Source organism: Salvelinus namaycush, chromosome 14 (assembly GCF_016432855.1).
Source record: "Salvelinus namaycush isolate Seneca chromosome 14, SaNama_1.0, whole genome shotgun sequence".
Taxonomy (NCBI): domain Eukaryota; kingdom Metazoa; phylum Chordata; class Actinopteri; order Salmoniformes; family Salmonidae; genus Salvelinus; species Salvelinus namaycush.
In genome coordinates this window covers 4,544,686-4,572,209 of record NC_052320.1, presented here as the reverse complement: position 1 = coordinate 4,572,209, position 27,524 = coordinate 4,544,686, and the positions used below count along the sequence as shown (strand labels likewise).

General features: G+C 42.1%; 1 protein-coding gene across 5 annotated transcripts in view; it reads left to right on the top strand.

Moving 5' to 3' along the window:
• Positions 1-27,524, top strand: part of LOC120059049 (transcription factor E3-like) — a 72,896-nt gene that overhangs the window by 26,792 nt on the left and 18,580 nt on the right. For all 5 annotated transcript variants that reach the window (XM_039007823.1, XM_039007821.1, XM_039007820.1 and 2 more), the window contains 3 exons: positions 5,792-6,032; positions 12,943-13,167; positions 18,183-18,278. In XM_039007823.1, coding sequence (XP_038863751.1) covers positions 5,841-6,032; positions 12,943-13,167; positions 18,183-18,278 — 513 coding nt within the window. In that variant the 5' untranslated portion in view covers positions 5,792-5,840. The remainder of the gene's footprint in view (positions 1-5,791; positions 6,033-12,942; positions 13,168-18,182; positions 18,279-27,524) is intronic.

The following is a 27,524-nucleotide window of genomic DNA, read 5'->3' as shown; positions in this document are numbered from 1 at the left end:
ACTACACGACAGCTATAAATACAGTACAAACTACAAGACAGCTATAAATACATTACAAACTACAAGACAGCTATAAATACAGTACAAACTACACGACAGCTATAAATACAGTACAAACTACAAGACAGCTATAAATACAGTACAAACTACACGACAGCTATAAATACATTACAAACTACACGACAGCTATAAATACATTACAAACTACAAGACAGCTATAAATACAGTACAAACTACACGACAGCTATAAATACAGTACAAACTACAAGACAGCTATAAATACAGTACAAACTACAAGACAGCTATAAATACATTACAAACTACACGACAGCTATAAATACATTACAAACTACAAGACAGCTATAAATACATTACAAACTACAAGACAGCTATAAATACATTACAAACTACACGACAGCTATAAATACAGTACAAACTACACGACAGCTATAAATACATTACAAACTATACGACAGCTATAAATACATTACAAACTACACGACAGCTATAAATACATTACAAACTACACGACAGCTATAAATACATTACAAACTACAAGACAGCTATAAATGCATTACAAACTACAAGACAGCTATAAGTACATTACAAACTACAAGACAGCTATAAATACAGTAAAAACTACAAGACAGCTATAAATACAGTACAAACTACACGACAGCTATAAATACAGTACAAACTACAAGACAGCTATAAATACAGTACAAACTACAAGACAGCTATAAATACAGTACAAACTACAAGACAGCTATAAATACATTACAAACTACAAGACAGCTATAAATACATTACAAACTACACGACAGCTATAAATACATTACAAACTACACGACAGCTATAAATACATTACAAACTACAAGACAGCTATAAATACAGTACAAACTACACGACAGCTATAAGTACATTACAAACTACAAGACAGCTATAAATACAGTAAAAACTACAAGACAGCTATAAATACAGTACAAACTACACGACAGCTATAAATACAGTACAAACTACAAGACAGCTATAAATACAGTACAAACTACACGACAGCTATAAATACATTACAAACTACAAGACAGCTATAAATACAGTACAAACTACACGACAGCTATAAATACATTACAAACTACAAGACAGCTATAAATACAGTACAAACTACAAGACAGCTATAAATACATTACAAACTACACGACAGCTATAAATACAGTAAAAACTACAAGACAGCTATAAATACAGTACAAACTACACGACAGCTATAAATACATTACAAACTACACGACAGCTATAAATACAGTAAAAACTACAAGACAGCTATAAATACAGTACAAACTACAAGACAGCTATAAATACAGGACAAACTACACGACAGCTATAAATACATTACAAACTACAAGACAGCTATAAATACAGTACAAACTACACGACAGCTATAAATACAGTACAAACTACACGACAGCTATAAATACATTACAAACTATACGACAGCTATAAATACATTACAAACTACACGACAGCTATAAATACATTACAAACTACACGACAGCTATAAATACATTACAAACTACAAGACAGCTATAAATGCATTACAAACTACAAGACAGCTATAAGTACATTACAAACTACAAGACAGCTATAAATACAGTAAAAACTACAAGACAGCTATAAATACAGTACAAACTACAAGACAGCTATAAATACAGTACAAACTACAAGACAGCTATAAATACAGTACAAACTACAAGACAGCTATAAATACAGTACAAACTACAAGACAGCTATAAATACATTACAAACTACACGACAGCTATAAATACAGTACAAACTACACGACAGCTATAAATACAGTACAAACTACAAGACAGCTATAAATACAGTACAAACTACAAGACAGCTATAAATACATTACAAACTACAAGACAGCTATAAATACATTACAAACTACACGACAGCTATAAATACATTACAAACTACACGACAGCTATAAATACATTACAAACTACAAGACAGCTATAAATACATTACAAACTACACGACAGCTATAAATACAGTACAAACTACAAGACAGCTATAAATACAGTACAAACTACAAGACAGCTATAAATACATTACAAACTACAAGACAGCTATAAATACAGTACAAACTACAAGACAGCTATAAATACAGTACAAACTACAAGACAGCTATAAATACAGTACAAACTACAAGACAGCTATAAATACATTACAAACTACAAGACAGCTATAAATACAGTACAAACTACAAGACAGCTATAAATACAGTACAAACTACAAGACAGCTATAAATACAGTACAAACTACAAGACAGCTATAAATACATTACAAACTACAAGACAGCTATAAATACAGTACAAACTACAAGACAGCTATAAATACAGTACAAACTACAAGACAGCTATAAATACATTACAAACTACAAGACAGCTATAAATACAGTACAAACTACAAGACAGCTATAAATACAGTACAAACTACAAGACAGCTATAAATACAGTACAAACTACAAGACAGCTATAAATACAGTACAAACTACAAGACAGCTATAAATACAGTACAAACTACAAGACAGCTATAAATACAGTACAAACTACAAGACAGCTATAAATACAGTACAAACTACAAGACAGCTATAAATACAGTACAAACTACAAGACAGCTATAAATACAGTACAAACTACAAGACAGCTATAAATACATTACAAACTACAAGACAGCTATAAATACAGTACAAACTACAAGACAGCTATAAATACAGTACAAACTACAAGACAGCTATAAATACAGTACAAACTACAAGACAGCTATAAATACATTACAAACTACAAGACAGCTATAAATACAGTACAAACTACAAGACAGCTATAAATACAGTACAAACTACAAGACAGCTATAAATACAGTACAAACTACAAGACAGCTATAAATACAGTACAAACTACAAGACAGCTATAAATACAGTACAAACTACAAGACAGCTATAAATACATTACAAACTACACGACAGCTATAAATACAGTAACAACTACAAGACAGCTATAAATACAGTACAAACTACACGACAGCTATAAATACATTACAAACTACAAGACAGCTATAAATACATTACAAACTACAAGACAGCTATAAATACAGTACAAACTACACGACAGCTATAAATACAGTACAAACTACAAGACAGCTATAAATACATTACAAACTACACGACAGCTATAAATACATTACAAACTACAAGACAGCTATAAATACATTACAAACTACAAGACAGCTATAAATACAGTACAAACTACACGACAGCTATAAATACAGTACAAACTACAAGACAGCTATAAATACATTACAAACTACACGACAGCTATAAATACAGTACAAACTACACGACAGCTATAAATACATTACAAACTACAAGACAGCTATAAATACAGTACAAACTACACGACAGCTATAAATACAGTACAAACTACACGACAGCTATAAATACAGTACAAACTACAAGACAGCTATAAATACAGTACAAACTACAAGACAGCTATAAATACATTACAAACTACACGACAGCTATAAATACATTACAAACTACACGACAGCTATAAATACAGTACAAACTACACGACAGCTATAAATACAGTACAAACTACAAGACAGCTATAAATACAGTACAAACTACACGACAGCTATAAATACATTACAAACTACAAGACAGCTATAAATACAGTACAAACTACACGACAGCTATAAATACAGTACAAACTACAAGACAGCTATAAATACAGTACAAACTACAAGACAGCTATAAATACAGTACAAACTACAAGACAGCTATAAATACATTACAAACTACACGACAGCTATAAATACATTACAAACTACAAGACAGCTATAAATACAGTACAAACTACACGACAGCTATAAATACAGTACAAACTACACGACAGCTATAAATACAGTACAAACTACAAGACAGCTATAAATACAGTACAAACTACACGACAGCTATAAATACAGTACAAACTACAAGACAGCTATAAATACAGTACAAACTACAAGACAGCTATAAATACAGTACAAACTACAAGACAGCTATAAATACATTACAAACTACACGACAGCTATAAATACATTACAAACTACAAGACAGCTATAAATACAGTACAAACTACACGACAGCTATAAATACAGTACAAACTACACGACAGCTATAAATACAGTACAAACTACAAGACAGCTATAAATACAGTACAAACTACAAGACAGCTATAAATACATTACAAACTACACGACAGCTATAAATACATTACAAACTACACGACAGCTATAAATACAGTACAAACTACACGACAGCTATAAATACAGTACAAACTACAAGACAGCTATAAATACAGTACAAACTACAAGACAGCTATAAATACATTACAAACTACAAGACAGCTATAAATACATTACAAACTACAAGACAGCTATAAATACAGTACAAACTACAAGACAGCTATAAATACATTACAAACTACAAGACAGCTATAAATACATTACAAACTACACGACAGCTATAAATACATTACAAACTACAAGACAGCTATAAATACAGTACAAACTACACGACAGCTATAAATACAGTACAAACTACACGACAGCTATAAATACAGTACAAACTACAAGACAGCTATAAATACAGTACAAACTACAAGACAGCTATAAATACATTACAAACTACACGACAGCTATAAATACATTACAAACTACACGACAGCTATAAATACAGTACAAACTACACGACAGCTATAAATACAGTACAAACTACAAGACAGCTATAAATACAGTACAAACTACACGACAGCTATAAATACAGTACAAACTACACGACAGCTATAAATACATTTCATCAGGTTATCCTCCCCCCTACAGCCTGTTTTAATGTGTTCAGTGCTTTCGGAAATTATTCAGACCCTTTGACTTTTTTCCACATTTTGTTACGTTGCAGCCTTATTCTAACACGTATTAAATTGTTTTCCCCCCTTGTCAATCTACACACAACACCCCACAATGACAGAACAAAAACAGGTTTGTAGAAATTTTCTCTCATTCATTCAAAATAAAAAACTGAAAATCACATTTATTCAGACCCTTTACTCAGTACTTTGTTGAAGCACGTTTGGCAGCGATTACAGCCTTGAGTCTTCTTGGGTATGACGCTAAAAGCTTGGCACACCTGTGCCTCGACACAATCCTGTCTCGGAGCTCTACGGACAATTCCTTCGACCTGATGGCTTGGTTTTGGCTCTGACATGCACTGTCAACTGTGGGACCTTATATAGACAGGTGTGTGCCTTTCCAAATCATGTCCAATCAATTGAATTTACCACAGGTGGACTCCAATCAATTTGTAGAAACATCTCAAGGATGATCAATGGAAACAGGATGCACCTGAGCTCAATTTCGAGTCTCATAGCAAAGGGTCTGAATACTTAAATAAGCTATTTCCATTTTTATTATTAATAAATTAGCAAACGTTTCTTAAAAACCTGTTTTTGCTTTGTCATTATGGGGTATTGTGTGTAGATTGATGAGGAAAATATTTAATTTAATCGATTTTAGAATACGGCTGTAACTTAACAAAATGTGGAGGAAGGGGTCTGAATACTTTCCGAATGCACTTTATATGGTTTTTAAACTGACCCGACTCTGTCCTTCATGTTCTCCCCCTGTAGCCTGTTTTAACGTGTATGTGTTTTTTAAACTGACTTGACTCTGTCCCCCTTCCCTCCGCCTGCAGCCTGTCTTCACCCCCCTCTGATACGGCGTGTCCCTCCTCCAGCTCAGTGATGACGTCTCGGGTGTTGATGAGGCAGGAGCTGATGCGCCAGCAGGCCAGGGACCAGGAGAGGAGAGAGGCCCAGCAGCAGGTCTCCTCGGCCCAGCTACGCACCACCGACTCCTCCCCAGCCATCTCCATGGCCCCAGAGCATACCGGAGCCCGACCACCCCCTGCCCAGGTCCCTGTGGAGGTCCTCAAGGTAAGGTCATATGACCACCCCCTGCTCAGGTTCCTGTGGAGGTCCTCAAGGTAGGTCATATGACCACCCCCTGCCCAGGTCCCTGTGGAGGTCCTCAAGGTAGGTCATATGACCACCCCCTGCCCAGGTTCCTGTGGAGGTCCTCAAGGTAAGGTCATATGACCACCCCCTGCCCAGGTCCCTGTGGAGGTCCTCAAGGTAAGGTCATATGACCACCCCCTGCCCAGGTCCCTGTGGAGGTCCTCATGGTAAGGTCATATGACCACCCCCGGCCCAGGTCCCTGTGGAGGTCCTCAAGGTAAGGTCATATGACCACCCCCTGCCCAGGTCCCTGTGGAGGTCCTCAAGGTAAGGTCATATGACCACCCCCTGTTCAAGTCCCTGTAGAGGTCCTCAAGGTAAGGTCATATGACCACCCCCTGCCCAGGTCCCTGTGGAGGTCCTCAAGGTAAGGTCATATGACCACCCCCTGCCCAGGTCCCTGTGGAGGTCCTCAAGGTAAGGTCATATGACCACCCCCTGCCCAGGTCCCCGTGGAGGTCCTCAAGGTAAGGTCATATGACCACCCCCTGCCCAGGTCCCTGTGGAGGTCCTCATGGTAAGGTCATATGACCACCTCCTGCCCAGGTTCCTGTGGAGGTCCTCAAGGTAAGGTCATATGACCACCTCCTGCCCAGGTTCCTGTGGAGGTCCTCAAGGTAAGGTCATATGACCACCCCCTGCCCAGGTCCCCGTGGAGGTCCTCAAGGTAAGGTCATATGACCACCTCCTGCCCAGGTTCCTGTGGAGGTCCTCAAGGTAAGGTCATATGACCACCTCCTGCCCAGGTTCCTGTGGAGGTCCTCAAGGTAAGGTCATATGACCACCTCCTGCCCAGGTCCTGGGGAGGTCCTCCAGGTAAGGTCATGACTTTCCTGAAGCTCTCAGAGGGCTGTTGGGTTTGCAATTCACTATAAACGCCTGGTCTGTTTGTGTGTCAAAGAAATGACAATTGAAGGGTTCCAGAATTGCAGACATGATAATAAGATACTATAGTGCAGGAGTCCTGCAGTCCCCCAAACACATAGACCATCAGCAACATGGGTATGAATCACAACCCTTTCAGCCTGTCCTACCTGTTTCCCTACATCTACTGTCAATACATCATGCCCTGGAGGGCTTGGGGAGGGCTGGTCTTGAGGAGGGCTGGTCTTGGGAAGGTCTTGAGGAGGGCTGGTCTTGGGAAGGTCTTGAGGAGGGCTGGTCTTGAGGAGGGCTGGTCTTGGGGAGGGCTGGTCTTGAGGAGGTCTTGAGGAGGGCTGGTCTTGAGGAGGGCTGGTCTTGAGGAGGGCTGGTCTTGAGGAGGGCTGGTCTTGGGGAGGGCTGGTCTTGAGGAGGTCTTGAGGAGGGCTGGTCTTGAGGAGGGCTGGTCTTGAGGAGGGCTGGTCTTGAGGAGGTCTTGGGGAGGGCTGGTCTTGAGGAGGTCTTGAGGAGGCCTGGTCTTGGGGAGGGCTGGTCTTGAGGAGGTCTTGAGGAGGGCTGGTCTTGGGGAGGGCTTGGGGAGGGCTGTTCTTGAGGAGGCCTGGTCTTGGGGAGGGCTGGTCTTGAGGAGGGCTGGTCTTGAGGAGGGCTGGTCTTGAGGAGGTCTTGGGGAGGGCTGGTCTTGAGGAGGGCTGGTCTTGGGGAGGGCTGGTCTTGAGGAGGGCTGGTCTTGGGGAGGGCTGGTCTTGAGGAGGGCTTTGGAAGGACTGGGTTTTGGGGGAGGCTGGATTTTGGGGGGGCTGGGCTTGGGGAGGATTGCGCTTGGGGATGGCTTGGTTTGGGGAGGGCTGGGCTTCTGGATCACTGGGTTTGGGGAGGACTGGTTTTGGGGAGGCTGGGTTTGGGGAGGCTGGGTTTGGGGAGGGCTGGGTTTGGGGACGACTGGGTTTGGGGACAACTGGTTTTAGGGAGGCTGGGTTTGGGGAGGCTGGGTTTGGGGAGGACTGGTTTTGGGGAGGCTGGGTTTGGGGAGGGCTGGGTTTGGGGACAACTGGTTTTAGGGAGGCTGGGTTTGGGGAGGACTGGTTTTGGGGAGGACTGGTTTTGGGGAGGCTGGGTTTGGGGAGGGCTGGGTTTGGGGACGACTGGGTTTGGGGACAACTGGTTTTAGGGAGGCTGGGTTTGGGGAGGACTGGTTTTGGGGAGGCTGGGTTTGGGGACGGCTGGTTTTGGGGACGACTGGGTTTGGGGACAACTGGTTTTAGGGAGGCTGGGTTTGGGGAGAGCTGGGTTGGTTTTGGGGAGGACTGAGTTAGGTTTAGGGAGGACTGGGTTGGGTTTAGGGAGGACTGGGTTGGGTTTGGGGAGGGCTGGGTTGGGTTGGGTTTGGGGAAGACTGGGTTGGGTTTAGGGAGGGTTTGGTAGGGTTGGGTTTGGGGAGGACTGGGTTGGGTTTGGGGAGGACTGGGTTTGGGGAGGACTGGGTTTGGGGAGGCCTGGGTTGGTTTTGCAGAGGGTTGGGTTTGGGGAGGACTGAGTTGGTTTTGGGGAGAACTGGGTTAGTTTTGGGGAGGACTGGGTTTGGGGAGGACTGGGTTTGGGGAGGACTGGGTTTGAGGAGGGCTGGGTTGGTTTTGCAGAGGGTTGGGTTTGGGGAGGACTGAGTTGGTTTTGGGGAGAACTGGGTTGGTTTTCGGGAGGACTGGGTTGGTTTTCAGGAGGACTGGGTTTGGGGAGGTCTGGGTTTGGGGACAACTTGTTTTGGAGAGGCTGGGTTTGAGGGCTGGGTTGTGTTTGGGAAGACTGGGTTGGGTTTTTGGGAGGGTTGGGTTGGATTTGGGGAGGACTGGGTTAGGTTTGGGAAGACAGGCTTGGGTTTGGGGAGGACTGGGTTAGGTTTTGGGAGGACTGGGTTGGGTTTGGGAAGACTGGGTTGGGTTTGGGAAGACTGGGTTGGGTTTGGGAAGACTGGGTTGGGTTTGGGGAGGATTGGGTTAGGTTTGGAAAGATAGGGTTGGGTTTGGGGAGGACTGGGTTAGGTTTGGGGAAGACTGGGTTAGGTTTGGGGAAGACTGGGTTGGGTTTGGGAAGACTGGGTTGGGGACAGACTGGGTTAGGTTTGGGAAGACTGGGTTGGGTTTGGGGAGGACTGGGTTAGGTTTGGAAAGACAGGGTTGGGTTTGGGAAGACTGGGTTGGGGACAGACTGGGTTAGGTTTGGGAAGACTGGGTTGGGTTTGGGGTGGGCTGGGTTGTGTTTGGGAAGACTGGGTTGGGTTTGGGTAGAACTGGGTTGGGTTTGGGGAGGACTGGGTTTGGGGAGGACTGGGTTTGAGGAGGGCTGGGTTGGTTTTGCAGAGGGTTGGGTTTGGGGAGGACTGAGTTGGTTTTGGGGAGAACTGCGTTGGTTTTCGGGAGGACTGGGTTTGGGGAGGACTGGATTTGGGGAGGTCTGGGTTTGGGGACAACTTGTTTTGGAGAGGCTGGGTTTGAGGGCTGGGTTGTGTTTGGGAAGACTGGGTTGGGTTTTTGGGAGGGTTGGGTTGGATTTGGGGAGGACTGGGTTAGGTTTGGGAAGACAGGCTTGGGTTTGGGGAGGACTGGGTTAGGTTTTGGGAGGACTGGGTTGTGTTTGGGAAGACTGGGTTGGGTTTGGGAAGACTGGGTTGGGTTTGGGGAGGACTGGGTTAGGTTTGGAAAGACAGGGTTGGGTTTGGGAAGACTGGGTTGGGGACAGACTGGGTTAGGTTTGGGAAGACTGGGTTGGGTTTGGGGAGGACTGGGTTGGGTTTGGGAAGACTGGGTTGGGTTTGGGGAGGACTGGGTTAGGTTTGGAAAGACAGGGTTGGGTTTGGGAAGACTGGGTTGGGGACAGACTGGGTTAGGTTTGGGAAGACTGGGTTGGGTTTTGGGAGGACTGGGTTAGGTTTGGGAAGACTGGGTTGGGTTTGGGGAGGACTGGGTTGGGTTTGGGGAAGACTGGGTTTGGTTTGGGGTGGGCTGGGTTCGGTTCGGTTGGGTTTGGGGAGGACTGGGTTGTGTTTGGGAAGACTGGGTTAGGTTTGGGAAGACTGGGTTGGGTTTGGGGAGGACTGGGTTAGGTTTGGAAAGACAGGGTTGGGTTTGGGAAGACTGGGTTGGGGACAGACTGGGTTAGGTTTGGGAAGACTGGGTTGGGTTTTGGGAGGACTGGGTTAGGTTTGGGAAGACTGGGTTGGGTTTGGGGAGGACTGGGTTGGGTTTGGGGAAGACTGGGTTTGGTTTGGGGTGGGCTGGGTTCGGTTCGGTTGGGTTTGGGGAGGACTGGGTTGTGTTTGGGAAGACTGGGTTAGGTTTGGGAAGACTGGGTTGGGTTTGGGGAGGACTGGGTTAGGTTTGGAAAGACAGGGTTGGGTTTGGGAAGACTGGGTTGGGGACAGACTGGGTTAGGTTTGGGAAGACTGGGTTGGGTTTTGGGAGGACTGGGTTAGGTTTGGGAAGACTGGGTTGGGTTTGGGGAGGACTGGGTTGGGTTTGGGGAAGACTGGGTTTGGTTTGGGGTGGGCTGGGTTCGGTTCGGTTGGGTTTGGGGAGGACTGGGTTGTGTTTGGGAAGACTGGGTTGGGTTTGGGTAGAACTGGGTTGGGTTTTGGGAGGACTGTGTTGGGTTTGGGGAGGGTTGGGTTTGGGAAGACTGGGTTGGATTTGGGGAGGACTGGGTTAGGTTTGGGGAGGACTGGGCTGGGTTTGGGGGTGACGGGGTTGGGTTTGGGTAGAACTGGGTTGGGTTTGGGGAGGACTGTGTTGGGTTTGGGGAGGGTTGGGTTTGGGAAGACTGGGTTAGGTTTGTGGAGGGCTGGGTTGGGTTTGGGGAGGACTGAGTTGGTTTTGGGGAGAACTGGTTTGGTTTTCAGGAGGACTGGGTTTGGGGAGGACTGGGTTTGGGGAGGTCTGGGTTTTGGGAGGTCTGGGTTTGGGGACAACTTGTTTTGGGGAGGCTGAGTTTGAGGAGGACTGAGTTAGGTTTGGGAAGACTGGGTTGGGTTTGGGGAGGACTGGGTTGGGTTTGGGGAGGACTGGGTTGGGGAGGGCTGGGTTTGGGGACAACTTGTTTTGGGGAGGCTGGGTTTGGGGAGGACTGGGTTGTGTTTGGGAAGACTGGGTTGGGTTTGGGGAAGACTGGGTAAGGTTTGGGATGACTGGGTTGGGTTTGGGAAGACTGGGTTGGGTTTGGGGAAGACTGGGTAAGGTTTGGGATGACTGGGTTGGGTTTGGGAAGACTGTGTTGGGTTTGGGGAGGACTGGGTTTGAGGAGGGCTGGGTTGGTTTGCAGAGAGCTGGGTTGGGTTTGGGGAGGACTGAGTTGGTTTTGGGGAGGACTGGGTTGGTTTTCGGGAGGGCTGGGTTTGGGGAGGACTGGGTTGGGTTTGGGGAGGGCTGGGTTGGGTTTGGGATGACTGGGTTGGGTTTGGGAAGACTGGGTTGGGTTTGGGAGGACTGGGTTGGGTTTGGGAAGACTGGGTTGGGTTTGGGATGACTGGGTTGGGTTTGGGAAGACTGGGTTGGGTTTGGGGAGGACTGGGTTGGGTTGGGGAGGACTGGGTTGGGTTGGGTTTGGGGAGGGCTGGGTTGGGTTTGGGGAGGGTTGGGTTGGGTTTGGGGAGGACTGGGTTGGGTTTGGGGAGAACTGGGTTTAGGGAGGACCGTGTTTGAGGAAGATTGTGTAGGTTTTGGGGAGGACTGGGTTTAGGGGGGACTGTGTTTAGGGAGGACTGGGTTTGAGGAAGACTGTGTTGGGTTTGGGGAGGACTGGGTTTCGGGAGGACTGGGTTTGGGGAGGACTGGGTTTGGGGAGGACTGTGTTGGGTTTGGGGAGGACTGGGTTTAGGGAGGACTGGGTTTGGGGAGGACTGGGTTTGAGGAGGACTAAGTTTGGGGAGGACTGGGTTTAGGGAGGACTGGGTTTGAGGAGGACTGGGTTTAGGGAGGACTGGGTTTGGGGAGGACTGGGTTTAGGGAGGACTGGGTTTGAGGAGGACTGTGTTGGGTTTGGGGAGGACTGGGTTTAGGGAGGACTGGGTTTGAGGAGGACTGGGTTAGGTTTGGGGAGGACTGGGTTTGAGGAGGACTGGGTTTAGGGAGGACTGTGTTAGTTTTGGGGAGGACTGGGTTTGAGGAGGACTGTGCTGGGTTTGGGGAGGACTGGGTTTAGGGAGGACTGGGTTTGAGGAGGACTGTGTTAGTTTTGGGGAGGACTGGGTTTGGGGAGGACTGGGTTTGAGGAGGACTGTGTTGGGTTTGGGGAGGACTGGGTTTAGGGAGGACTGGGTTTGAGGAGGACTGTGTTGGGTTTGGGGAGGACTGGGTTTAGGGAGGACTGGGTTTGAGGAGGACTGTGTTAGTTTTGGGGAGGACTGGGTTTGGGGAGGACTGGGTTTAGGGAGGACTGGGTTTAGGGAGGACTAGGTTTGCTTTTGACCACACACGTTTTAAATCGAAGTGGGAGCTGTTGCAGATACTATGTTACATTTCTAAGGAGGCCGTACATGTTGATGACAGGTCTTACAGTGCATTATAACAACCTTATATCTGCCTTTCCTCAATGACTTCCCATCTCTCCCTCTTTCTCTCTCCACTCTCCCCTCTCTCTGTCTCTCACTCTCCCCCCTCTCTGTCTCTCACTCTCCCCCCTCTCTGTCTCTCACTCTCCCCCCTCTCTGTCTCTCTCTCCCCCCTCTCTGTCTCTCACTCTCCCCCCTCTCTGTCTCTCACTCTCCCCCCTCTCTGTCTCTCACTCTCCCCCCTCTCTGTCTCTCACTCTCCCCCCCTCTCTGTCTCTCACTCTCCCCCCCCTCTCTGTCTCTCACTCCCCCCTCTGTCTCTCACTCTCCCCCCCCCCCCCCCCCTCTCTCTCTCTCTCCATCCAGGCCTCTACTCTAACTAACCCCCGTGTCTCTCTCTCTCTCCTTCAGGTTCAGACCCACCTGGAGAACCCCACCAAGTACCACCTCCAGGCCTCCCAGAGACAGCAGGTTAAACACTACCTCTCCTCCACCGTGGGGAACAAACTGACCAGTCAGACGCTGGGCACCTCCCCTTCACCTCAGTCCGGATCCGCCCGCGAGCTCCAGCCTGCAGCCAGCAGCACTCCCAGCAGCCCATTGGCTGTGCTCAGCCTGAGCTCCAACAAAGAGGAGGTACTAAATCAAATCAAATCAAATGTATTTATAAAGCCCTTCGTACATCAGCTGATATCTCAAAGTGCTGTACAGAAACCCAGCCTAAAACCCCCAAACAGCAAGCAATACAGGTGTAGAAGCACGGTGGTTACGGGCCAGATCTCTTATGAACAGTACTAGATTAAACTCATTTTGGTCAAGGAATTCGTGAAATAAGTTGTATGGTATGTAATGCAATACAATGTATTATTAGGAATCTACCATGTATGTTCTTGACCCGAGGCAACGTGGGCCTGGAGGCTCACTGGTATCTACAATACTCCAACAATTATCCATTTTTCAACTCACTACGTGTATTCCCCAATTTTTTTTATTTTTTTTGAATAACATAAATGTTCTGTAATTAAAACTGCTAAATGTTCTCTCTGCCTCATGGGGAAAAAATGTGTAGAATTGCAGGATATAAGCTTTAAAGCTGCAACAACAACAAACAAAAAATCTCTCTGCCCTGTGACAAAATGAGTAGAAATGTGCTAGATTTTCTCTTCGATGCCAAGAGGCGGGCCCTTTAAAATGTTCCTTCCCAGGGCCCCGAGACTTGGTTTGTCCGTCCACGCACGGTCGAAGTCATAGTAAAAGTCGTTGTATGTTATATTTTTTACATTTTATTTAACTCAAGTTGTGTTCCTATTATGACGAGGGGGAGACCCCCCGGCCCCAAAACGGATTCCCTGGCCCCGAAACGGATTCCCCGGCCCCGAAACGGATTCCCCGGCCCCGAAACGGATTCCCCTGCCCCGAAACGGATTCCCCGGCCCCGAAACGGATTCCCCTGCCCCGAAACGGATTCCCCGGCCCCGAAACGGATTCCCCGGCCCCGAAACGGATTCCCCGGCCCCGAAACGGATTCCCCGGCCCCGAAACGGATTCCCCGGCCCCGAAACGGATTCCCCGGCCCCAAAACGGATTCCCTGGCCCCGAAACGTTTGAGAACCCCTGTTCTACTCTACATGATGATCACCTCTGTTTTATGCAATACATTTCTATAACGTTGTATAATCGTCAACTCACACCACATCCTTTCAACACGCTATGACCTAAATAATCAAACTTTATTCTATCCAACAAGACATAATGCAATTCCGTCTAGAATGTCCTCCATCTGTAAAATATTCATTTTAACCACATCTTGTGTGTTCGTTCCATGTATATATATATATATAATACGCTGTCTTGGTCTTTCAGTTCCTTTAAAATTCAACAGTAGTTCGTTCCCCCTGTAATAACAATAGCATGTTGTTGGAGACAAGTCTCACGGTGTGGCGGGTCTGTCTCCTGTCTCCTGCACCTTTCTCTGTGGCTCAGTGTGTTTGGTTTCACATTAGCCTGCCTGTCTGTCTGTCTGTCTGTCTGTCTGTCTGTCTGTCTGTCTGTCTGTCTGTCTGTCTGTCTGTCTGGGGCTGGTCTGTCTAGCTGCCTGTGTGTCTGTATGACTGGGGCTGGTCTGTCTCCTGTCTCCTGTCTCCTGTCTCCTGTACCTTTCTCTGTGGCTCAGTGTGTTTGGTTTCACATTAGCCTGCCTGCCTGTCTGTCTGTCTGACTGACTGACTGACTGACTGACTGACTGACTGACTGACTGACTGACTGGGGCTGGTCTGTCTCCTGTCCCCTGTCTCCTGTCTCCTGCACCTTGCTATGTGTGTTCAGTACAACATTATTCTGTCAAATACAACAGTTCCAGGCTAATGACCTCTGCACACTTCACACCACAGAGACTGTAGTTAAAGGTGTACTCCGCTGTCTGTAGGTCTGTATTCATCCTGAATTAACACATTACATAGCAGATTCAAGATTTTTTGTTTGGCACTTCTAGAGTAAAATCGAATTAATTTGCCACTGAGGGGGATGAAAAAAGTTGTATTCAAATGGAATTTAACTGGAATTTAAATTCAGTTGGTCAAAAAAAGGTCTTACTCAGACAATAAGGAGGGTTTGGATTTCAGGAAGGAAGGAAAGAGCCTGAACAAGCCATGTGGTAGAATATTTCATGGCTTGAGAATTTGTGCCTTATTCATAAAGTGCTGTGTGGAGTGTTTTAGTGAGGTTTTCTATGTATGACTCACCCTGACTAATCCGGTTTAACACGCTATCTCAGTCTGGCTGTATGTCTGACCCAAGGTATCAGGGAGACCATGTACCAGGGAGACCAGGTATCAGGGAGACCAGGGAGACCATGTACCAGGGAGACCAGGTACCAGGGAGACCAGGTACCAGGGAGACCAGGTACCAGGGAGACCAGGTACCAGGGAGACCAGGTATCAGGGAGACCAGGTATCAGGGAGACCAGGTATCAGGGAGACCATGTACCAGGGAGACCAGGTATCAGGGAGACTAGGTATCAGGGAGACCAGGTATCAGGGAGACCAGGTACCAGGGAGACCAGGTACCAGGGAGACCAGGTACCAGGGAGACCAGGTACCAGGGAGACCAGGTATCAGGGAGACCAGGTATCAGGGAGAGAATGTACCAGAGAGACCAGGTATCAGGGAGACCAGGTATCAGGGAGACCAGGGAGAAGGCCAGCATCCCGGAGTCGCCCCTTCACTGTTGACATTGAGACTGGTGTTTTGTGGGTACTATTTAATGAGGACCAGTTGAGGACTTGTGAGGCGTCTGTTTTTCAAACTAGACACTATAATGTACTCGTCCTCTTGCTCAGTTGTGCACCGGGGCCTCCCACTCCTCTTTCTATTCTGGTAAGAGACAGTTTGCGCTGTTCTGTGAAGGGAGTAGTACACAGTGTTGTATGAGATCTACAGTTTCTTGGCAATTTCTCGCATGGAATAGCCTTAATTTCTCAGAACAAGAATGGACTGACGAGTTTCAGGAGAAGTTTTTTGTTTCTGGACATTTTGAGCCTGTAATCGAACCCACAAATGCTGATGCTCCAGATACTCAACTAGTCTAAAGGAGGCCAGTTTTATTGTTTCTTTAATGAGAACAACAGTTTTCAGCTGTGCTAACATAATTGCAAAAGGGGTTTTCTAATGATCAATTAGCCTTTTAAAATGATAAACTTGGATTAGCTAACACAACGTGCCATTATAACACAGCAGTGATGGTTGCTGATAATGGGCCTCTGTACTAGAGGTCGGCCGATTATGATTTTTCAACGCCGATACCGATTAATCGGACGATTTTTTTTATTTTTTTGTAATAATGACAATTACAACAATACTGAATGAACACTTATTTTAACTTAATATAATACATCAATAAAATCAATTTAGTCTCAAATAAATAATGAAACATGTTCAATTTGGTTTAAATAATGCAAAAACAAAGTGTTGGAGAAGGAAGTAAAAGTGCAATATGTGCCATGTAAGAAAGCTAACGTTTAAGTTCCTTGCTCCGAACATGAGAACATATGAAAGCTGGTGGTTCATTTTAACATGAGTCTTCAATATTCCCAGGTAAGAAGTTTTAGGTTGTAGTTATTATAGGAATTATAGGACTATTTCTCTCTATACCATTTGTATTTCATTAAGCTTTGACTATTGGATGTTCTTATAGGCACTTTAGTATTGCCAGTGTAACAGTATAGCTTCCATCCCTCTCCTCGCTCCTACCTGGGCTCGAACCGGGAACACATCGACAACAGCCACCCTCGAAGCAGCGTTACCCATGCAGAGCAAGGGGAACAACTACTCCAAGTCTCAGAGCCAGTGACGTTTGAAACGCTATTAGCGCGCACCATGCTAACTAGCTAGCCATTTCACATCGGTTACACCAGCCTAATCTCGGGAGTTGATAGGCTTGAAGCACAGCGAAGAGCTTCTGGCAAAACGCAGGAAAGGGTTGAATGAATGCTTACGAGCCTGCTGCTGCCTACCACCGCTCAGTCAGACTGCTCTATCAAATCATAGACTTAGTTATAACATAATAACACAGAAATATGAGCCTTAGGTCATTAATATGGTCGAATCTGGAAACTATCTTCTCGAAAACAAGACGTTTATTCTTTCAGTGAAATACTGAACCGTTCCGTATTTTATCTAACTGCAATGTTACATTGCACAACCTTCAATGTTATGTCATAATTACGTAAAATTCTGGCAAATTTGGCAGCCCAAACTGTTGCATATACCCTGACTCTGCGTGCAATGAACGCAAGAGAAGTGACCCAATTTCACCTGGTTAATATTGCTAACCTGGATTTCTTTTAGCTAAAGATGCAGGTTTAAAAATATATACTTCTGTGTATTGATTTTAAGAAAGGCATTGATGTTTATGGTTAGGTACACATTGGAGCAACGATACGCACCGCATCGATTATGTGCAACGCAGGACACGCTAGATAAACTAGTAATACCATCAACCATGTGTAGTTAACTAGTGATTATAATTGATTGATTGTTTTTTATAAGATAAGTTTAATGCTAGCTAGCAACTTACCTTGGCTTCTACTGCATTCGCGTAACAGGCAGGCTCCTCGTGGAGTGCAATGTAATCAGGTGGTTAGAGCTTTGGACTAGTGAACTGTAAGGTTGCAAGATTGAATCCCCCGAGCAGACACGGTAAAAATCTGTCGTTCTGCCCCTGAACGAGGCGGTTAACCAACCGTTCCTAGGCTGTCATTGAAAATAAGAATGTGTTCTTAACTGACTTGCCTAGTTAAATAAAGATTAAATAAAGGTGTCCAAAAATACAGATTTACGATTGTTATGAAAACTTGAAATCGGCTCTAATTAATCGGCCATTCTGATTAATTGATCGACCTCTACTCTGTACGCCTATGTAGATATTCCATAAAAAATCTGCCGTTTCCAACTACAATAATCATTTACAACATTAACAATGTCGACACTGTATTTCTGATCAATTTGATGTGATTTTAATGGACAAAAAATGTGCTTTTCTTTCAAAAACAAGGTCATTTCTAGGTGACCCCAAACTTTTGAACAGTAGTGTATATGTGTGTATGTACATATATATATCTTCCTCTACTGACCCCAGAGCTGTTTGTCTTTCAGATGGAAGATGTGATTGATGGCATCATCAGTTTTGAATCCGGTCTCAACGATGAGTTCTTTCAGTTGATGGACCCTGTACTACAGCTAGCCAACACGGTACGTATCCTTCTGTAAGTTGATGGACTCTGGCCTACAGCTAGCCAACACGGTACGTATCCTTCTGTAAGTTGATGGACTCTGGCCTACAGCTAGCCAACAGGGTACGTAGCCTTCTGTAAGTTGATGGACTCTGGCCTACAGTTAGCCAACACGGTACGTATCCTCCTATAAGTTGATGGACTCTGGCCTACAGCTAGCCAACACGGTACGTATCCTCCTGTAAGTTGATGGACTCTGGCCTACAGCTAGCCAACACGGTACGTATCCTTCTGTAAGTTGATGGACTCTGCACTACAGCTAGCCAACAGGGTACTTAGCAAAATATCATACCAACAATATATGACTATGCATTCACTCCTGGAGATGAATGAATCATCTGTTGGCCCACTTCTTCAAGTGAAACACGCATAGTAAGCCTTTTTGTAGATTGCTATCGCAGCAAGCAGTTAATAATGGAATCCTCTTCTATCTCCACTGAAAGTTGACCCTCGCTCTTATTGGCTTATCAACACATTGATAGCTGTGTCTCTATTTGTCCATCATTGATTTTTTTTGGGGGGGGGGGGGGGGGGGGGGGGGGAGCGGTAATTGGTTGTTTTCTTGGAGCAGGACTGTGGAATCCAGTCTGGCTGTGAGAGTAAACACACTTGCTAACAGTAGCCAGAACAAGGCTAGAGCAGGCCAGAGCAGGCCAGGGTTACAGCAGGGTAGGGTGGGGTCAGCATGGTGCTGGAGGATAGGGAGGGAGGCTGCCTGGGTGTAGAATGCTGATAGCTTAACTGTGAAGAATGTGGAGAGAGAGTTAGCCAACTAAGAAGACTAAAGGTTAGCTAACAGTGGACTGGAGAGAAAGAGGAGGAGAGGTGTTTTTTTTTTTTCTCCTGAACATGTTTCCCCATTTCTCAACCGCCTGTTCTGAGAGAAAGGGGAAGCGGCTGAGTGTGAGAGCAGTTTGGTTCGGCAGGAGAAAGATGAGGATACTGGTTGTTCTGCAGGAGCAGCATGATCACAAAATAAATCAGATGATTGAGGTAAACTAAATCTTGTTGTTCTGTGGAATTTGTTTGTAGTTAGATGAGATAAGACAGGGTTTTTTTCTTTGTTTTTGTTTGGATTTGCTTAGGTTTTACATTCTCACTGAATTGATTTTGACATTGTAGCTGTCTAGAGGGTCTAGCTTAACTTGAAACTGAGATGTAGACATGCTAACAATGTGTTTATTACTGTATTCTATTAATGAAGCTGAGATGTAGACATGCTAACAATGTGTTTATTACTGTATTCTATTAATGACACTGAGATGTAGACATGCTAACAATGTGGTTATTACTGTATTCTATTAATGAAGCTGAGATGTAGACATGCTAACAATGTGTTTATTACTGTATTCTATTAATGACACTGAGATGTAGACATGCTAACAATGTGGTTATTACTGTATTCTATTAATGAAGCTGAGATGTAGACATGCTAACAATGTGTTTATTACTGTATTCTATTAATGACACTGAGATGTAGACATGCTAACAATGTGGTTATTACTGTATTCTATTAATGAAGCTGAGATGTAGACATGCTAACAATGTGTTTATTACTGTATTCTATTAATGACACTGAGATGTAGACATACTAACAATGTGTTTATTACTGTATTCTATTAATGAAACTGAGATGTAGACATGCTAACAATGTGTTTATTACTGTATTCTATTAATGAAACTGAGATGTAGACATGCTAACAATGTGTTTATTACTGTATTCTATTAATGACACTGAGATGTAGACATGCTAACAATGTGTTTATTACTGTATTCTATTAATGACACTGAGATGTAGACATGCTAACAACGTGTTTATTACTGTATTCTATTAATGACACTGAGATGTAGACTTGCTAACAACGTGTTTATTACTGTATTCTATTAATGACACTGAGATGTAGACATGCTAACAACGTGTTTATTACTGTATTCTATTAATGAAGCTGAGATGTAGATATGCTAACAACGTGTTTATTACTGTATTCTATTAATGACACTGAGATGTAGACATGCTAACAACGTGTTTATTACTGTATTCTATTAATGACACTGAGATGTAGACTTGCTAACAACGTGTTTATTACTGTATTCTATTAATGAAACTGAGATGTAGACATGCTAACAACGTGTTTATTACTGTATTCTGTTAATGAAACTGAGATGTAGACATGCTAACAACGGGTTTATTACTGTATTCTATTAATGAAACTGAGATGTAGACATGCTAACAATGTGTTTATTACTGTATTCTATTAATGAAACTGAGATGTAGACATGCTAACAATGTGTTTATTACTGTATTCTATTAATGAAACTGAGATGTAGACATGCTAACAACTTGTTTATTACTGTATTCTATTAATGAAACTGAGATGTAGACATGCTAACAACGTGTTTATTACTGTATTCTATTAATGACACTGAGATGTAGACATACTAACAATGTGTTTATTACTGTATTCTATTAATGACACTGAGATGTAGACATGCTAACAATGTGTTTATTACTGTATTCTATTAATGACACTGAGATGTAGACATGCTAACAATGTGTTTATTACTGTATTCTATTAATGAAACTGAGATGTAGACATGCTAACAATGTGTTTATTACTGTATTCTATTAATGAAACTGAGATGTAGACATGCTAACAACTTGTTTATTACTGTATTCTATTAATGAAACTGAGATGTAGACATGCTAACAACGTGTTTATTACTGTATTCTATTAATGACACTGAGATGTAGACATACTAACAATGTGTTTATTACTGTATTCTATTAATGACACTGAGATGTAGACATGCTAACAACGTGTTTATTACTGTATTCTATTAATGACACTGAGATGTAGACTTGCTAACAACGTGTTTATTACTGTATTCTATTAATGAAACTGAGATGTAGACATGCTAACAACGTGTTTATTACTGTATTCTGTTAATGAAACTGAGATGTAGACATGCTAACAACGGGTTTATTACTGTATTCTATTAATGAAACTGAGATGTAGACATGCTAACAATGTGTTTATTACTGTATTCTATTAATGAAACTGAGATGTAGACATGCTAACAATGTGTTTATTACTGTATTCTATTAATGAAACTGAGATGTAGACATGCTAACAACTTGTTTATTACTGTATTCTATTAATGAAACTGAGATGTAGACATGCTAACAACGTGTTTATTACTGTATTCTATTAATGACACTGAGATGTAGACATACTAACAATGTGTTTATTACTGTATTCTATTAATGACACTGAGATGTAGACATGCTAACAACGTGTTTATTACTGTATTCTATTAATGAAACTGAGATGTAGACATGCTAACAATGTGTTTGTTACTGTATTCTATTAATGAAACTGAGATGTAGACATGCTAACAACGTGTTTATTACTGTATTCTATTAATGACACTGAGATGTAGACATGCTAACAACGTGTTTATTACTGTATTCTATTAATGAAACTGAGATGTAGACATGCTAACAATGTGTTTATTACTGTATTCTATTAATGAAACTGAGATGTAGACATGCTAACAACGTGTTTATTACTGTATTCTATTAATGACACTGAGATGTAGACATGCTAACAACGTGTTAATTACTGTATTCTATTAATGACACTGAGATGTAGACATGCTAACAATGTGTTTATTACTGTATTCTGTTGTTAATGAAACTGAGATGTAGACATGCTAACAACGTGTCAATTACTGTATTCTATTAATGACACTGAGATGTAGACATGCTAACAATGTGTTTATTACTGTATTCTATTAATGACACTGAGATGTAGACATGCTAACAACGTGTTTATTACTGTATTCTATTAATGACACTGAGATGTAGACATGCTAACAATGTGTTTATTACTGTATTCTGTTGTTAATGAAACTGAGATGTAGACATGCTAACAACGTGTTAATTACTGTATTCTATTAATGACACTGAGATGTAGACATGCTAACAATGTGTTTATTACTGTATTCTATTAATGAAGCTGAGATGTAGACATGCTAACAACGTGTTTATTACTGTATTCTATTAATGACACTGAGATGTAGACATGCTAACAATGTGGTTATTACTGTATTCTATTAATGAAGCTGAGATGTAGACATGCTAACAATGTGTTTATTACTGTATTCTATTAATGACACTGAGATGTAGACATGCTAACAATGTGGTTATTACTGTATTCTATTAATGAAGCTGAGATGTAGACATGCTAACAATGTGTTTATTACTGTATTCTATTAATGACACTGAGATGTAGACATACTAACAATGTGTTTATTACTGTATTCTATTAATGAAACTGAGATGTAGACATGCTAACAATGTGTTTATTACTGTATTCTATTAATGAAACTGAGATGTAGACATGCTAACAATGTGTTTATTACTGTATTCTATTAATGACACTGAGATGTAGACATGCTAACAATGTGTTTATTACTGTATTCTATTAATGACACTGAGATGTAGACATGCTAACAACGTGTTTATTACTGTATTCTATTAATGACACTGAGATGTAGACTTGCTAACAACGTGTTTATTACTGTATTCTATTAATGACACTGAGATGTAGACATGCTAACAACGTGTTTATTACTGTATTCTATTAATGAAGCTGAGATGTAGATATGCTAACAACGTGTTTATTACTGTATTCTATTAATGACACTGAGATGTAGACATGCTAACAACGTGTTTATTACTGTATTCTATTAATGACACTGAGATGTAGACTTGCTAACAACGTGTTTATTACTGTATTCTATTAATGAAACTGAGATGTAGACATGCTAACAACGTGTTTATTACTGTATTCTGTTAATGAAACTGAGATGTAGACATGCTAACAACGGGTTTATTACTGTATTCTATTAATGAAACTGAGATGTAGACATGCTAACAATGTGTTTATTACTGTATTCTATTAATGAAACTGAGATGTAGACATGCTAACAATGTGTTTATTACTGTATTCTATTAATGAAACTGAGATGTAGACATGCTAACAACTTGTTTATTACTGTATTCTATTAATGAAACTGAGATGTAGACATGCTAACAACGTGTTTATTACTGTATTCTATTAATGACACTGAGATGTAGACATACTAACAATGTGTTTATTACTGTATTCTATTAATGACACTGAGATGTAGACATGCTAACAATGTGTTTATTACTGTATTCTATTAATGACACTGAGATGTAGACATGCTAACAATGTGTTTATTACTGTATTCTATTAATGAAACTGAGATGTAGACATGCTAACAATGTGTTTATTACTGTATTCTATTAATGAAACTGAGATGTAGACATGCTAACAACTTGTTTATTACTGTATTCTATTAATGAAACTGAGATGTAGACATGCTAACAACGTGTTTATTACTGTATTCTATTAATGACACTGAGATGTAGACATACTAACAATGTGTTTATTACTGTATTCTATTAATGACACTGAGATGTAGACATGCTAACAACGTGTTTATTACTGTATTCTATTAATGACACTGAGATGTAGACTTGCTAACAACGTGTTTATTACTGTATTCTATTAATGAAACTGAGATGTAGACATGCTAACAACGTGTTTATTACTGTATTCTGTTAATGAAACTGAGATGTAGACATGCTAACAACGGGTTTATTACTGTATTCTATTAATGAAACTGAGATGTAGACATGCTAACAATGTGTTTATTACTGTATTCTATTAATGAAACTGAGATGTAGACATGCTAACAATGTGTTTATTACTGTATTCTATTAATGAAACTGAGATGTAGACATGCTAACAACTTGTTTATTACTGTATTCTATTAATGAAACTGAGATGTAGACATGCTAACAACGTGTTTATTACTGTATTCTATTAATGACACTGAGATGTAGACATACTAACAATGTGTTTATTACTGTATTCTATTAATGACACTGAGATGTAGACATGCTAACAACGTGTTTATTACTGTATTCTATTAATGAAACTGAGATGTAGACATGCTAACAATGTGTTTGTTACTGTATTCTATTAATGAAACTGAGATGTAGACATGCTAACAACGTGTTTATTACTGTATTCTATTAATGACACTGAGATGTAGACATGCTAACAACGTGTTTATTACTGTATTCTATTAATGAAACTGAGATGTAGACATGCTAACAATGTGTTTATTACTGTATTCTATTAATGAAACTGAGATGTAGACATGCTAACAACGTGTTTATTACTGTATTCTATTAATGACACTGAGATGTAGACATGCTAACAACGTGTTAATTACTGTATTCTATTAATGACACTGAGATGTAGACATGCTAACAATGTGTTTATTACTGTATTCTGTTGTTAATGAAACTGAGATGTAGACATGCTAACAACGTGTCAATTACTGTATTCTATTAATGACACTGAGATGTAGACATGCTAACAATGTGTTTATTACTGTATTCTATTAATGACACTGAGATGTAGACATGCTAACAACGTGTTTATTACTGTATTCTATTAATGACACTGAGATGTAGACATGCTAACAATGTGTTTATTACTGTATTCTGTTGTTAATGAAACTGAGATGTAGACATGCTAACAACGTGTTAATTACTGTATTCTATTAATGACACTGAGATGTAGACATGCTAACAATGTGTTTATTACTGTATTCTATTAATGAAGCTGAGATGTAGACATGCTAACAACGTGTTTATTACTGTATTCTATTAATGACACTGAGATGTAGACATGCTAACAACGTGTTTATTACTGTATTCTATTAATGAAGCTGAGATGTAGACATGCTAACAACGTGTTTATTACTGTATTCTATTAATGACACTGAGATGTAGACATGCTAACAATGTGTTTATTACTGTATTCTATTAATGAAACTGAGATGTAGACATGCTAACAACGTGTTTATTACTGTATTCTATTAATTAAACTGAGATGTAGACATGCTAACAACGTGTTTATTACTGTATTCTATTAATGACACTGAGATGTAGACATGCTAACAACGTGTTTATTACTGTATTCTATTAATGAAACTGAGATGTAGACATGCTAACAACGTGTTTATTACTGTATTCTATTAATGAAGCTGAGATGTAGACACTGCATGGTGCCTGTTAAACTGTTAACACACTCTGCATGGTGCCTGTTAAACTGTTAACACACTCTGCATGGTGCCTGTTAAACTGTTAACACACTCTGCGTGGTGCCTGTTAAACTGTTAACACACTCTGCATGGTGCCTGTTAAACTGTTAGCACACTCTGCATGGTGCCTGTTAAACTGTTAACACACTGCATGGTGCCTGTTAAACTGTTAACACACTCTGCATGGTGCCTGTTAAACTGTTAACACACTCTGCATGGTGCCTGTTAAACTGTTAACACACTCTGCATGGTGCCTGTTAAACTGTTAACACACTCTGCATGGTGCCTGTTAAGCTGTTAGCACACTCTGCATGGTGCCTGTTAAACTGTTAACACACTCTGCATGGTGCCTGTTAAACTGTTAACACACTCTGCATGGTGCCTGTTAAGCTGTTAGCACACTCTGCATGGTGCCTGTTAAACTGTTAACACACTCTGTATGGTGCAACACACTCTGCATGGTGCCTGTTAAACTGTTAACACACTCTGCATGGTGCCTGTTAAACTGTTAACACACTCTGCATGGTGCCTGTTAAACTGTTAACACACTCTGCATGGTGCCTGTTAAACTGTTAGCACACTCTGCATGGTGCCTGTTAAACTGTTAACACACTCTGCGTGGTGCCTGTTAAACTGTTAACATACTCTGCATGGTGCCTGTTAAACTGTTAACACACTCTGCATGGTGCCTGTTAAACTGTTAACACACTCTGTATGGTGCAACACACTCTGCATGGTGCCTGTTAAACTGTTAACACACTCTGCATGGTGCCTGTTAAGCTGTTAACACACTCTGCATGGTGCCTGTTAAACTGTTAACACACTCTGCATGGTGCCTGTTAAACTGTTAACACACTCTGCATGGTGCCTGTTAAACTGTTAACACACTCTGCATGGTGCCTGTTAATCTGTTAACACACTCTGCATGGTGCCTGTTAATCTGTTAACACACTCTGCATGGTGCCTGTTAAACTGTTAACACACTCTGCATGGTGCCTGTTAAACTGTTAGCACACTCTGCATGGTGCCTGTTAAACTGTTAACACACTCTGCATGGTGCCTGTTAAGCTGTTAACACACTCTGCATGGTGCCTGTTAAACTGTTAACACACTCTGCATGGTGCCTGTTAAACTGTTAACACACTCTGCATGGTGCCTGTTAAACTGTTAACACACTCTGCATGGTGCCTGTTAAACTGTTAACACACACTGCGTGGTGCCTGTTAAACTGTTAACACACTCTGCATGGTGCCTGTTAATCTGTTAACACACTCTGCATGGTGCCTGTTAAACTGTTAACACACTCTGTATGGTGCCTGTTAAGCTGTTAACACACTCTGTATGGTGCCTGTTAAAGGGACACTTCACCGTTGTTCAACTTAATATTCATCATATCCAGCACCACCCTCTAACATCATAATATGTGGGGGAAATGTTCTGTTATAATCTCCACCCGGCACAGCCAGAAGAGGACTGGCCACCCCTCATAGCCTGGTTCCTCTCTAGGTTTCTTCCTAGGTTTTGGCCTTTCTAGGGAGTTTTTCCTAGCCACCGTACTTCTACACCTGCATTGCTTGCTGTTTGGGGTTTTAGGCTGGGTTTCTGTACAGCACTTCGAGATATTACCTGATGTACGAAGGGTTATATGAAATAAACTTGATTTGATTTGATTCACCGTTGTTCAACTTAATATTCATAATCTCCAGCACCACCTCTAACATCATAATATGTGGGGGGAAATGTACACACGCGTGACTGTAAGTCGCTTATGATAAATGCGTCTGCTGAAAGGCATAGTGTATATTAAAATGCCGGCTTTCTATGTTTTCTATGTTGATTTTTTTTAATGTTCTTCTATGGTATGTTAATACTCTGTAAGCACGGCCACGGTGGGGACAATGGGCAAAGAGGAAGGAGTCTAAAAGACACACAGTCTATTTAAAGATTTGTGTCATGTCCATCCATGGAGTTCCGTGTTTTATGACTCCCAAAGTAT